General features: G+C 36.1%; 1 protein-coding gene across 1 annotated transcript in view; it reads left to right on the top strand.

Moving 5' to 3' along the window:
• Positions 1 to 13,178, top strand: part of GSL8 (glucan synthase-like 8) — a 102,222-nt gene that overhangs the window by 29,936 nt on the left and 59,108 nt on the right. Inside the window, exons 13-23 of the mRNA XM_089167276.1 lie at positions 62 to 154; positions 243 to 345; positions 460 to 583; positions 692 to 878; positions 1,069 to 1,121; positions 1,799 to 1,859; positions 2,023 to 2,104; positions 6,337 to 6,386; positions 9,596 to 9,682; positions 9,833 to 9,918; positions 10,022 to 10,049. Of these exons, the coding sequence (XP_089023402.1) occupies positions 62 to 154; positions 243 to 345; positions 460 to 583; positions 692 to 878; positions 1,069 to 1,121; positions 1,799 to 1,859; positions 2,023 to 2,104; positions 6,337 to 6,386; positions 9,596 to 9,682; positions 9,833 to 9,918; positions 10,022 to 10,049 (954 nt within the window). The remainder of the gene's footprint in view (positions 1 to 61; positions 155 to 242; positions 346 to 459; positions 584 to 691; positions 879 to 1,068; positions 1,122 to 1,798; positions 1,860 to 2,022; positions 2,105 to 6,336; positions 6,387 to 9,595; positions 9,683 to 9,832; positions 9,919 to 10,021; positions 10,050 to 13,178) is intronic.

The following is a 13,178-nucleotide window of genomic DNA, read 5'->3' as shown; positions in this document are numbered from 1 at the left end:
TTAGTTTTGATTCATCCTTATAATGTGAACTTTTCTCATCTTTTCCTCTCAAAATTGATAGACGGGGAAAACCAACTTTGTGGAGCATCGAACGTTTCTTCACTTATATCGGAGTTTTCATCGTTTGTGGATTTTTTTAGCCCTGATGTTCCAGGTTTGTTCCTACTATATTCATGAACTTGATTGTGAGATTTTTTTTAGTGGTCAGTTTGATGAGTTTCTACTTGATTGTGTAAATGCAGGGGTTGGCAGTCATTGCTTTCAGCGGTGGAACTCTTGATCTTCATACCTTCAAGAAAGTTCTTAGCATTGGACCAACCTTTGCTGTTCTTTGTTTCATTCAGAGTATGTCTCACTTGTCAAAGCTTTGTGCACTGTCCCCTCATAATTTATCCTTTATTGTAGCAATATCTAATTTTTTTTTCATAATTTTCTATGGAACGTTATCTGCATTAATAGGTTGTTTAGATGTACTGCTTACGTTTGGAGCGTATAAAACAGCACGGGGCATGGCAATCTCAAGGCTGATTATCAGACTTTTCTGGTTTGGTATAAGCTGCGTGTTTGTGATTTATGTGTACATGTAAGTCCAGGTTTCTCTTTGATGCTCATATATGTATGTGATAGCGTACCTAGATTTAGTATTGATAATTTTATGGATATGATTATGATTTTAACCTAACATTTGCAGAAAGGTTCTTCAGGAGAGTAATAATCGGAATTCAAATTCGTCCTACTTTCGGATTTATATTCTTGTGCTGGGTGTTTACGCTGCTTTGCGGTTCCTCTTTGCAATGTTTCTAAAATTTCCTTGTTGTCACGGGATTTCTGAAATGTCTGACCAGTCCTTCTTTCAGTTTTTTAAGTGGATATATCAGGTACGCAATCTCCCAGTGTTTCTCCCTTATCTTCTTCTTTCTTTCTTTTCTTTTCTTTTCTTTTCCTCTTTTTTTTTTTTTTTTTTTTTGGGGGGGGGGGGGGGGGTGGATAACCAGGATATGGTTTATGTCTAGGGAATGACCTACTGGTGGTTAAATACTTAAGTCTTTTCTTGTCTGCGATTTTCAGGAACGGTTCTTTGTTGGACGCGGTCTTTATGAAAAGACTAGTGATTACTTGAGGTTGGCTGTAGTACTTGGAATAAACTATTTCATTTTGTTCTTTATTGTGCTCGTCTCCCTTGTCATCTCTTTTTGAAACATTTGTGCAAATTTAAGTTGTGTGTCTTTCATCAGTTGGTTGCTTTTGGATTCATCATATGGTGTTTACCTCCTCCCTGTGATAATTTATTCTATCTTTTATAAACGTCATAATTATATTTAATTGCTTTTTAATGATATCATGTTGTCCTTGATGGAAGACTTAGCCAACGATTTTCTTGATGAGAAGTGTTTGGATACTAGGATTAATCAAGTTGAATCTTGAACTGATTTGGACATATTATTGTCCCAGTAGGTGTTCATAAATGTCGTTGACTCATTGTATTGAGGAAACCTGTAAAATAATTGGCTGTGGTTTCACCTGTTAAAGTGGTGTGAGGCGTCAAATGGTGTTTAGCTGTGTCATTCCCATTAGAATGTTGGGAATTTCTACAGTTTAATCTCTAGTGTGATCTTTTACTTGTGTGCGTGGGTGCTTGTACAAGTTACTCTTTATAGTTTGCCCACTTGGGCCTACTTTCGAAGCTTCTTCCTTCTGTTTTATTCATCAGAGTTGTTTTTTTGGCTTTCTTAACCTAGAGATGTCTTGTGAGTTCTTCAAATTTTGTATGATTTTTCTTTTCAAACCTGAAATACAGGTATGTGCTCTTTTGGTTGGTGATCTTTGGATGTAAATTTACATTTGCTTACTTTCTTCAGGCAAGTTTTAATTCCTCCCTCAAGTTTATTGTCCAGTTAGTCAAAAATCTTCTCTTTTTTGGGTTCTTTCTTGTTATGTTATCACTTTCTTTTGTGAAATATATGTTCACAGAGGTTTATGTACTATACATTGAAATATCATTTCAATTATGTCACAATGCAGATCAAACCGCTGGTGAATCCTACCCAAATTATCATCAATATGACAGATTTAACTTACTCATGGCATGATGTTTTCTCAAAGCGTAAGTTCCTTTCTCTTGTATTGTACACAATCGTCTTCTTGACTTGCAGATGACATGATCCTGTATTAGATAAAGTATTTAAATTTGTTGCTTTAACATGTACATTTGCTCTTTTTGTTTTTTTGTTTTCCCTTAATTTTTAATTTTTAATTCCTGAAAAGAAAATTTGGCAAGTGAAAATCATGCTTGGCACTTTGATCAAGTGCTCAATTGCTGAGTGCTTGGCTATAGAAGCAGCTGCTCTAGAAAAATTAGTAGGGCTGCTTAAATTAGCCCTCCCTAGATGCCACTAAAAGCTGGAGCCTCATGCACTGGGTAGAGCCTTTTAGTGGACAATTCAAGTAGGTGAGCCTCATTTGCATGAAAAAAAGGGCTTATTTAAATTGATTATTGTGAACAGCCAGTGTTTAAAGTATCGTGTATTGGTGGTGTATCGTTACGGTCATTCTAAGAGACGTTTCATTTCATATTGTATCATGTGTGTTAAAACTTAAATTGTGGTATGTTATAAATAATGGCTGCCTTTTACTACTAAATAGAAGTTACAATTTATGGCCAAAAAATGGAACTGTAAATACAAGATTTCAAGAAAAAATTGAAGAAACTTTCGAGTTCAGACTTTTTTGTCTCAACAAACTTTGATTTTTGTTGATTGATCTAGAGCCTGATGTTTCTTGAGCAATGGCACCGATATCCACCACAGATGTGCAGATCCAACCAATTTTGAAGGAAATGACTAAGAAATGGGTCAAAACTGATTTTGTAGAGGGAGAGTAGTGTTGGTATACCAGCCAACTTGAGCATTCTTATCGATATGTATCAGCCAATGAGTCGATTTGCTTTGGACTTCTTTCAAAATCTTCAAAATTGCTTGATAAAATACTGGTTAAGTTCTTTTCCGATTCTGATAGTTGCACCTAACTTGGCATTTTCATGATCAAATAATATTTCATTTTGGTTGTTGCCACCAAGTCTCTTGCTCCTAGCCTCCTATTAAGCCCAGCCTTAGTAGAAGTAGGTAACGGCACTGGGTGGACGGTCTAAATAAGTTTTTTTTTATTGGGAGTTTTTTCATGCACCTTCGAGGATATAAAACCTATTACTTGTGTGCAAATTATGTGCACCTCCTTGACAGAAGATCATTTTTTCCCCTCCAAAAAGAGAACATTACATAGTGTTGCTTTTAAAAATATTTTTGAAATAGCGATATTACCCCTCAAAGGGGATAATATGACCTTTATACCCTTTCAGTAAACCTTTTTTCTAGAGTATATTGTTAAGTTTATTTTCCAATAGCTCACCCTGGAGAGAAGAACTGACAACTGGGAAGATAAGTAATAATTTTTTTCTGGGCTGTGAGGGACTGAGTGAAGTAAAGAAAATCCAAAGTATGGTTTTTTCATTTCTTCCCTTTAGTTGGAATTGTAGATGCTAAGAATTTTCATCTGGCTCCAGAACTGATGGATCACAGTGTTCTCGAATCATCCTATTTTCGTTGTAGAGTTCTGAAAACAATTCTAGTTGTTCTGAATGAGAGAAATAATTATAAAAACTGGTACAAAAGATGCAATTATTATTAATCAAGTGAAGGACAAAAAACATAAAATAGAAATAGGGTTACATAAGAGGAAAATATTTAATTATCTTTTTTTTGGGGGTGTAATTTGGATTATTTGTCAAGTGGGTGCGTGCAATTTGCTCCCCCCCTCCTGGTTGGTTGTTTCTTTTTGGATGTGATGTGTGCACACGTGATAGGGTTGAAATCCAATGGAGGTGCATGTATGTAACATAAAAGTGTGATATGTCGATTTAGTTTATTTTTAAATTTTAGTGGCCAACATTGTATTTTATTTTCCCCTTCCTCCTTGAGTGGGTGCACATGATTCATGATTTTTGAATGGGGCACATGCAAAAGGGTTGTTTTCAAGGGGGTCCGTGCAAAAAACCTCTTCTATGAATAGTGCCCATGTCGCAATTTAACAATCATACGAGTCGATACATTGCTATACAGAGAATGCACCATGGAAGTTTAAAATCATAGACATGTATTGGCTTGTATTGTGCATTGATCTGGTTTGGCTCATCTTGCCTGTTTTTTAAAACCAGAGGACAGCCAACCATTAATCTTCTCTTCTAGTTGCTAAGATGCTTACTATTTTATTTTTCTTCAATCCTTATTGGTGTGCTGATTGACCCCAATTACATGAGCAAATTAATAACGTGGTTATGCACCTAGAGCACAAAATCATTAGATTTTGAGTGTTGAATTATTTGACATTTTGGAGTAGGCATTGGAAGAAGTGGCTTTCCATCTATGGCATAATAAATTAGTTTGAGATAGAAGCCTTTTCTTTGAATTTTTGTATGTTTACTTTTTGGTTGACATATTTTCTGTTCGTGGTGAAGCTTGTCAGAATTAATCATAACCCTACATAACTCAACAAAGGATTTTCTCGATTAAGTTGACCTCTCCACATGGACCATATAAAGCCATTCAACTTTGGTTGAGGCAATACTTTTCTGGGAGTGCATGGCCATTGATTTTTTTTCTCACCCATTTCTCATTCCATTAGCCTTCGTCTTTTAGATTCATTAGGACCTATTCTTTGCATCTTTTCATTCTGTTCCAGTTCCTTCAGTGCCCTTGGTTGCAAATGCCTATTACCAGCTCGGACATCACTTGTATTTATAGTCTATCGGAGTTATTTTCTGATTGCCCTTAATATTTTCTTTTCTTGTTTGTCTTTTCCCCAGGAATAGGCCTAGGGTCTGGTCGCAGAACAATGGGGCCTTCGCTCCTTGGGTTACCATTGTAATGGACCTAAAATATGGGTATTGAGTTGAATATGAGGATTCTCCATATTGTTATCGCAGTCCGTTTTAATGTTTTTAATTTGACGATGGATATCAATTGGTTCATTTGTTTTAATTTCTGGTTCAATTTAAATTAAGGGTATTAGGACTTTTTGTTCTTATTTAATTAGTAAATAGGATCCTTTACTCCTAATTCTGTTTATATTTTGTATATTGATTCCCATTAGTCTGAAGACCTTTTTTTAAGGCTGATTGGCTCCTTATTTATACTCGATGTGATGCATCGAGTAAACAAGTTCTAGTTCAAGGGTTGTAGATGATAAAACAACTTAAAAGGTTTGGGCTTTGTGATTCCAGTGCGTGAGAATGTAAATTGCAAAAGGCATGGCTGTTTCACTCCTTTTATATGCTTTGACCCTATGTAGCTGTAGTGCATGTAATTCTGTATGACCGCTAATGAGAAATTAGAAATAATATCATAAGTATTAAAGAAAAACATGTGTGAAACAAGGACTAGCTTTCAGGTCTTAAGGTGTGTCAAAGTGTTGTCGTGTCGAGTGGCAACTAGGTGACTGTATATATCCTCTCCTGCAACGTCTCTCGTACAGTGCATCCAATGGCTTGCGTTGCCTCTTTTATAGTGCATTCAACAACTGGGCTGGCATGATGTGTGCTGGGGCTGTGTCATGCCAGGCCAGAATGTTCCAGCAATCAAATGGATAGTATGGTTAAATTTGGAGCCTAGCCCATACATAGGGGAAGAGGATTACGTTTGGAGGCATTCAATGGCATTCAATACATAGGGGATAGTATGGTTAAATTTGGAGCCTAGCCTGATCTCCTAGGATAGTATGGTTAAATTTACACCAACCATATATAAGGGTGAATAAGAGTTTTTCGAAGGAATATCCAAAGCCTAGCCCTTACATAGGGGAAGAGGATTACGTTTATATGAAAGAAGAGGAGAGGCCCTAGGAATTTAAAATAAGTGTATTTCTGGGGTAGTCAAAACTGGCTTGGAAATCCCGAAGTTATGGATTTGATTTTATGGATAGTTTCAGTTCTGCTGAAAGGACATAGACTTGGAGGTCCACCTTTTTAGATTATGCGCAGCAGCATCGGTAAACTCCTTGTGTTTTGTTTAAAATATAGATTAATTATGACTTTTTTTAGATGTTAATCAATTTCGTATGTTGGAGCCTGGTGGTGTCTTCAATGCTTATGCATTATTTATAGTTTGCTGTTTATGCTATCATTTTTGCACCATAAATGGTGAAGGGAAGAAAAAAAACTGCAAGTATGTTGGTTTACTTGACTTTTTCATGTTGAAAATTTTATTGACATGCTTTCTATTAGATTTTCTAAAATATGTAATATTGTAATATTTTCTCACTGATTTATGCCTTAATGTTGCTCAGATAATAAAAATGCATTGACGATTGCTAGTCTTTGGGCTCCTGTTGTGGCAGTAAGTATGTTTAACTCTTTTTGTATCTTCATGCCTTGAGAATGCAGGTATGGACCAAGTGCATAAGTAGTTGGTAATTGATTGTATATACTCAACATGGTTTTCAATGTTTTACCTTATGTTTCCAGACTCTTACATGGGCCCTAGGAAACAGTATGCGTTGTACCTCACGGGTTTACATTACTTTATGTTAGTTGCTTTGTCTGTTTGTTTGTTTTTTTGATGACTAAGCTTATATTATGTGTCTTATTATTTTACTAGTAAAATTGGACGTGCAAATGCACGTATTGGCATGTGTTCAAGTTTGAATACTGAAATAAACAATTATTAATATATTTTTTAATTAACTGGTTCCTATACATTGAAGATTTTCTTTTGATAGCCCCTAATTCTAATCAATGAGAGAGACATACAGATATGAGGCAAGTGGTGCTGAGTTGATTTCACATTTAAAACTTAGAGATTTAGACAGAAATTGAGAGGAGAAAAGAAAATTAAGAGAGCTAGATTTATCTTTTGGGTAGGGAAACAAAAAGGCTAGGTTGACAAGTTAATTATTCAGATTTCAGAGTATGCATGAATATTATCAAAATGATTCGAGGGTTAATCAATTGGTGAACTCATTTTATTTAATTCATTTATTGAGAGTGATACCATTTAGTAATGTTTCTACTCAATATATTGAGAAGTGGAAAAATTCGAAAGGTGGGAGGCAGTTTTTATTAGGAATAAATCACCCATGATGTTAACAAATGTAGCCTGTGTAACTCCCATTATTCTGATGTGAACTAGGGTCCCTCCATGCCTGAAACACTGCTGTGGGCCCCAAGGTCCCACTAGTTGGCGCACCTAGGGCTGGCTGAACCCTAAAAAGGGGTATTTTGGTCAAATTGAGCCCTAATTAGTTGCTGTAATTTAATTTCAGAAGTTTAATCTTAATTTTCAGAGTCCGGTATTTGAAAGTCTTTGTTTGAGTTGTTAGTTGAGTTCTTGAGCTGTTCGGAATCTTTCTTAAAAGTAGGACTCTTGTAGATAATTAGGTCTTTGATTTCGAGAGGAGTTCTTTTAATTTATGTGGTTGTTATTAAGTTGTGAAAGGGTATCCTAACTTAAAGGAAGCCCTAGTTAATTTGGTTTCTTAGTCTTAGTTGAGTCTAATTAGAGTCTCCCAGTTTGAGTTAAGTTCTTACTTTTCATGTTAGGCTATAAATAAGCCAGACTATGGTTGTAAACTTAAGTTTGCTTTGCATAAAGATTGAATATTGTTTGTGGGAAACATGTTGTGGTTCTCTTTGGGAGGGCCATGACAGATTTAAGAGTCTTGATTCAAGTCGCATCAACTATGATGTACGATGCAAAGTGTTGAGCTGTTAAAAAGAATTATATGGATAAACTCAGTGTAGTAGAAATGAGGATGCTAAGATGGATGAGTGGCAAAACTAGGAACGATAAGATAAAGAATGATCATATTAGAGTTGGTCTGGGAGTTGCTCCCATAAGTGATAAGCTTCGGGAAAGTCGTTTGAGGTGGCACGGCCACATTCAACGGAGAGCTATAAATGCCCCTGTACGGAGAAGTGATATAATCCAGATTGAAGGAACTAGAAGATTTAGGGATAGACCTAAGATAACCTTAAGAGAAGTGGTGAGAAAGGATATGCATAGCTTAGGCCTTGTATCTAGCATGGCCTCAAACATAACTGATTGGAAGGCAAGAATCCATGTAGCCGACCCCATTTAGTTGGGACTAGGCTTATTGTTGTTGTTGTTGTTGTCGTGTTCAAGTCGCAGCAGCCTTCTTCAACAGATCAGCAAGCTTTCTCCTTCTTGAGCAGTAAAACAGGTAAGTACCAACTCCCCAGCCCCTGCCCCTCGCCCCTCCGCTTCAATTGCAGCAACCCCCTGCCCCTCCCCCTGTTTGCTTAACCCAAAAACTCCCTTCCCCTTGCTGTCTTACCTTGGCAGCACTCCCCGAACCCCCCGCTTCTCTACCTTGCAGCATCCCCGAACCCCCCAGTTGGCTACCTCCCAACCCCCCTCTGACTTGTGGCAGATCTGAAACAAGAAAGAGAAGGAAAAGAAAGAAGATGAAAGAAAAATAAGAAAGAAGGAAGAATGGAAAAAAGAAAAGAAAGAAAGAGAGATCAAGCCTTCCAAAATCTTTTCACAACCTCTCCTTCCATTAGAGATTCAGCCCATAGTGAATCAAAACCATCTCCAACCCTTTTTTAACCCAACTGTAGACTTCACTGGGTACTTTTGGGTTAGTCTAGGTTTTCGCCTACTCCCCCATGCCATTTTGTTAAAACCCTAACCCATCCCATAATTTTTGGTTAACCAAATCCTACAACCCATAGACCCTTTAGTTAGTCTTTACCAAACCAGGATCACCCATAAACTTTTGAAAGACCCTAAATCATCCCATGCCCTTTTCGTTAAGTTCTGCCCTAATTCTAGAACCACCCATTAGAACCTTATTCTTTTGCTTTCAAACTTATCAAAGATTCTCGGTGAACCCTTAAAACTCTAACACTAAAATCGGTTTCACAACATATTCTTTTTCTTTCACTTCAATATTTTCCCTTTGTCCTCCCTACAAATATGTGAGAATTGGTCTGTAATAGAAGGCAGAGCTTTAAAGGAGAAGGCTGGTAAAATGAGATTGTAACCTCATGAAAATTCAAAATTCTGTTTCTAATAACATGTGGGTAGTTTTTGCAAAGTAGGAATTAGGATAATTTTGTGCACAAAATAATTTGCCTCAGAAATAAATGGTCAAATTTGGCCTTATAACTAAATTTTTTTATTTGTGATCACTTTGTTGGTAGTCTATGCAGATAGCAAATAGGATCGTTTTTGTCTGATGAAAGATTTACCACAACTTGAATTCATACTTTTATTAGAATTATTTGTACTCATATTGGGTCATTATTGCTAAGTTGCTATGTCATCTATAGTTATATACTGCACTCCTTGAGCATCTAGGTGTCCCTCCAATGTCTAGGTCACTTAATCATTTGCAAAACTATGATAAACAAACATTATAGATTTTTGGCCAAAAGTGGTTTGGGACCTCTCCCATAATCAGTGTCCTTGTTGACGCATTTTATCCCTTGAGTGGGTTATGATTCTGTTTTCAGTTGAATATTTAAAGCCTGTGGATACTGAAACTTTATAAATTGATAATTGCACTTGTTCAAAATTTTCAGATCTACCTCATGGATATCCACATATGGTACACAGTCTTATCTGCTGTTATTGGGGGTGTGATCGGTGCTCGGGAGCGTTTAGGAGAGGTGCTGTGACAATTTGTATTCATTATGACGCTGCTTTATAATTTCTTATGTATTCTGTGTCTATTTATATTATTCTGGTCTGATTCTTTATAAAAAAAACCTTTCTGTTTTTTGTGAGACTAATCTTAAGGTTTGTTGAATTTGTGATAGATACGTTCAATTGAAATGGTGCATAAACGTTTTGAGAGTTTTCCTGAAGCCTTTGTTAAGAATCTTGCATCTTCCCAAACAAAAAGGTGTCTGTTTAATGACTTGCCATTGACCATCAGTGGGTTATACTTTTTGTTCTCTTCTTTTACATTTAGTTTAGTTGACAGATGTGCTAATTTTTGTTGACAGGATGCCGTCTGATTCACAACCATCACAGGTGAGGATTCTCATCATTTCTTATTTCTTTTCTACTTCTGATTGCCATTCCATCTGTCACTTCAATAACTTTCTTGGGTGAGGGCTATATTTTCTTTGGTTTCATGGTTATTTATTTATTTGCTAGTGATTCTTTTGGAATGGATGTATGTTGCATTTTGCGTATTATCTGCGTGTAAGTTCTGAATTCTTAAATTGAAATGCATAGAGGTGTACTTTATGTTGTTAGAAATTGAGCTTTTGGTGACTTTGGTTATTCATGTCATTTGGATATCTAAATATTATTGTGCTGAGATCAAAACTATGGAATAAAGATTACTCAACAGCTCTTTCTGCTAGATCAAGTGTTCTACAGTTTTGGGATGACACATTGGCATGTGTATTATCCATCTTATATAGGTAAAATCAATGAGGCTACCATGAAGGCTATGAATGTAGAAGTGGGAAGCAAATTTGAAGAAGTTACCTTAAATGCAGCTGGCATTGATTTTTGCATGTCCTTTGACTAATGCTCTCATGATTAGTAATGCGTAGAATGCTATAAAATTAAAGGCACAGTATAATTCATCTGAATATTCCAGTTTGGAAGTGATGCCCACCTCCCCTCCATGTGGGACCCAAGCAAAGGTAAAAGGTACTGGTCTCGAGGTCGGCAGTCAGATGACCATCCCTCTTACCCGCACAATTAACTTCTAGTTGATCCCATAGGTATCACAGTAGGGGATGGGTCACCCCGTGGAATTAATGGGGCTGGGGAAGGGACATTAAAATCTTGGCCATGTGCACATAGGCTGAACAATTACACTTTACAAAATCTTCTTTTAGGGTAAAATTCCTAGTTATGTAATCTTCCCTTTTCCTTTATGGGAATGGGAAAAATAATAAATTCATCCTATGGAACATAGAATATCACTTCTCTACACTAGGTAGAGGTAGATCACATCCCTAAACCTGAATGCGTAACTGTAAGAGATGATTCATGTATTAGCATTTTTTTCATTATTAAGCATGTGCATTCATTACATAAAATAATTAGAACTTGTAAAACTGATGATCATCTTGCTTTGTTCATCCACTAGATAATGGTTGGTGTTCTGTTGGGCATGCTATGTAATTCCTTTGAATCCTAAGTGTGCAACTAGATTCCATGAACTAGATACTTTAAACGCCTGTTTGGTTACATGGGCCCGGAGATCAAACTAGAGATTTCAAATCTATGATTTCAGCTGGGTTTTTTTTTGTGTTTGGTTGGGAGAATTTGTGGACTCTTAAATTTTGTCGACATGTTTTGGGAGAACTGTTTCGGATTTCCCCCTTCCCTATCTCGCCGTTTTGTGTAATGTGATTCGTCTGATTGTTTTCACCGGGTATTCTCGTTCTGTCTTTGTTCTGCTGCCCGGCCCTAAAACAATCAAAGAGACCAAAAAATTGAGATTTGGGGGTGGGGGTGGGATTAGTGGAGGTAAGAAATAGAGGAGCGTAGCTAGCTCCCAGTGGAGTCCTGCTGTGAGTTGGATCCCTCTCCTTGTCTTTGTTTGAGTATGAAAGTCCTAGATCATTTCAAATGGCAGAGAAGCAAAATCCAAAAGGGAAAGTAGTATTTGTCCTAATTAAAATTAATGCACTAGTAATGAGGGTAATCATTTATTTGGCAAATCATATCGAACTCCTTGAATGAATTAAATAATTGCATAAAAGTTCCTCCACCTTCCAAACAATTGCAGTATGGAACCTTGAGCATGTAAAACATTAGTGTTGATCCCCTTTTCTATAATGGGCCCAAATAAGAAATCTATTGTGCATGATACAAATCCAAAATCGTGAATGAACGGACGAAGGGCCTTTTTGAATTCTCATTCTTATTTTTGTGACATTTTTCATTATTTTTATGTGTTTGGTATCCATTTTAAATCTTATTTTTGTTTCAAAGAATAGAAAACCCCCCAAAATGCACAATAGACTTTTTGTCTATTTTGGATTCTGGGTTAAAAATGCAAGGCCTTTTTGGTATTAATTCTTATTTTCTATTTTGCCTATTTAAAAGAAATGAATATAAGAAGCCATTTCTAGTCAAGAATGGAAAATGATTTGGTAACTTTTGTCAAGAATAATTATGGAATGAAAATTTAGTTTGCTATGTCAAAATAATCTATTTTTGGTCAAGAATGGAAAATGATTTGGTAACTTTTGTCAAGAGTAAATTATGGAAAGAAAAATTAGTTTGGTATGTCTAAATAAAAAATTGATAAAAAAATGATAATGAATATCGAGAAAAGAGCATTAGGGTTTGGCGAGTGAGAGAATGGAGAAACATTAGGATTCTCATAATAAGAATGTATGTTAACTATTATACCCTAAATTTGCATTTGAATTTTAAGTGGCTTGTGCAAAAATGAATAGAATGTATTTTTGGACCATAATCCATAATAGACAAAAAATCTGTTGTGGGTTTTGGGGTTTTTTTCTGTTGTTTTAAACAAAACTAGGATGTAAAGTGGATACCAAACACATTAATGAAAAATGTCAAAAAATAAGAATGAGAATTGATATAAAAAAAGGCCATATTCTATTCATTTTTGAAAAAGACACTTAAATCCAAATGCAAATTTAGGGTATAATAGTAAAGTTGCATTCTTTTTAGAGTTTTTTTCATGGAGCCCACTTACGTGGAGCCTTAATTCTTGATTGGCCACTGAAGTGGGCAAAATTCCGAATTGCTCACTTTTCAGTTTTTGTAAAATTCCAAGTTACCCACTGTTAGAATTCAAAGGTTTGACTGTTAGCTTTTAAATTTTATGGGTCAACTTACTAAAATACCCCTTTACTAGTCAAATTTCTAAATTGCCCTCTCATTCACTTAAATGACCCTACCCCTATACCTTGCTGGAAACCACACCATCGCTGGCAACCGCTACTCCTCCCCTTCCGGCGACCACTGGCGGAACTCAATTATATCTGCAAAACTCCATTCTTTTTTGGGTAAAATGTCTGTAGAACTCTGTAAATGAAGGAAGAGGTTAGAGATGAAGAGTTTGTTGCCGATAGGATAACAAGTGTTTAGTATTTTTCTGATCTCTCTTTCTGTTCATTTGTCGATCTGCTTAAGTATCTTTTATTCTGAGAATCTACA

This window comes from Hakea prostrata, chromosome 8, assembly GCF_041222555.1.
Source record: "Hakea prostrata isolate BN-2017 chromosome 8, UWA_Hpros_2, whole genome shotgun sequence".
Lineage (NCBI taxonomy): Eukaryota > Viridiplantae > Streptophyta > Magnoliopsida > Proteales > Proteaceae > Hakea > Hakea prostrata.
Note: the sequence above shows the minus strand (reverse complement) of the source record. Positions and strands in the feature narration are given on the sequence as shown.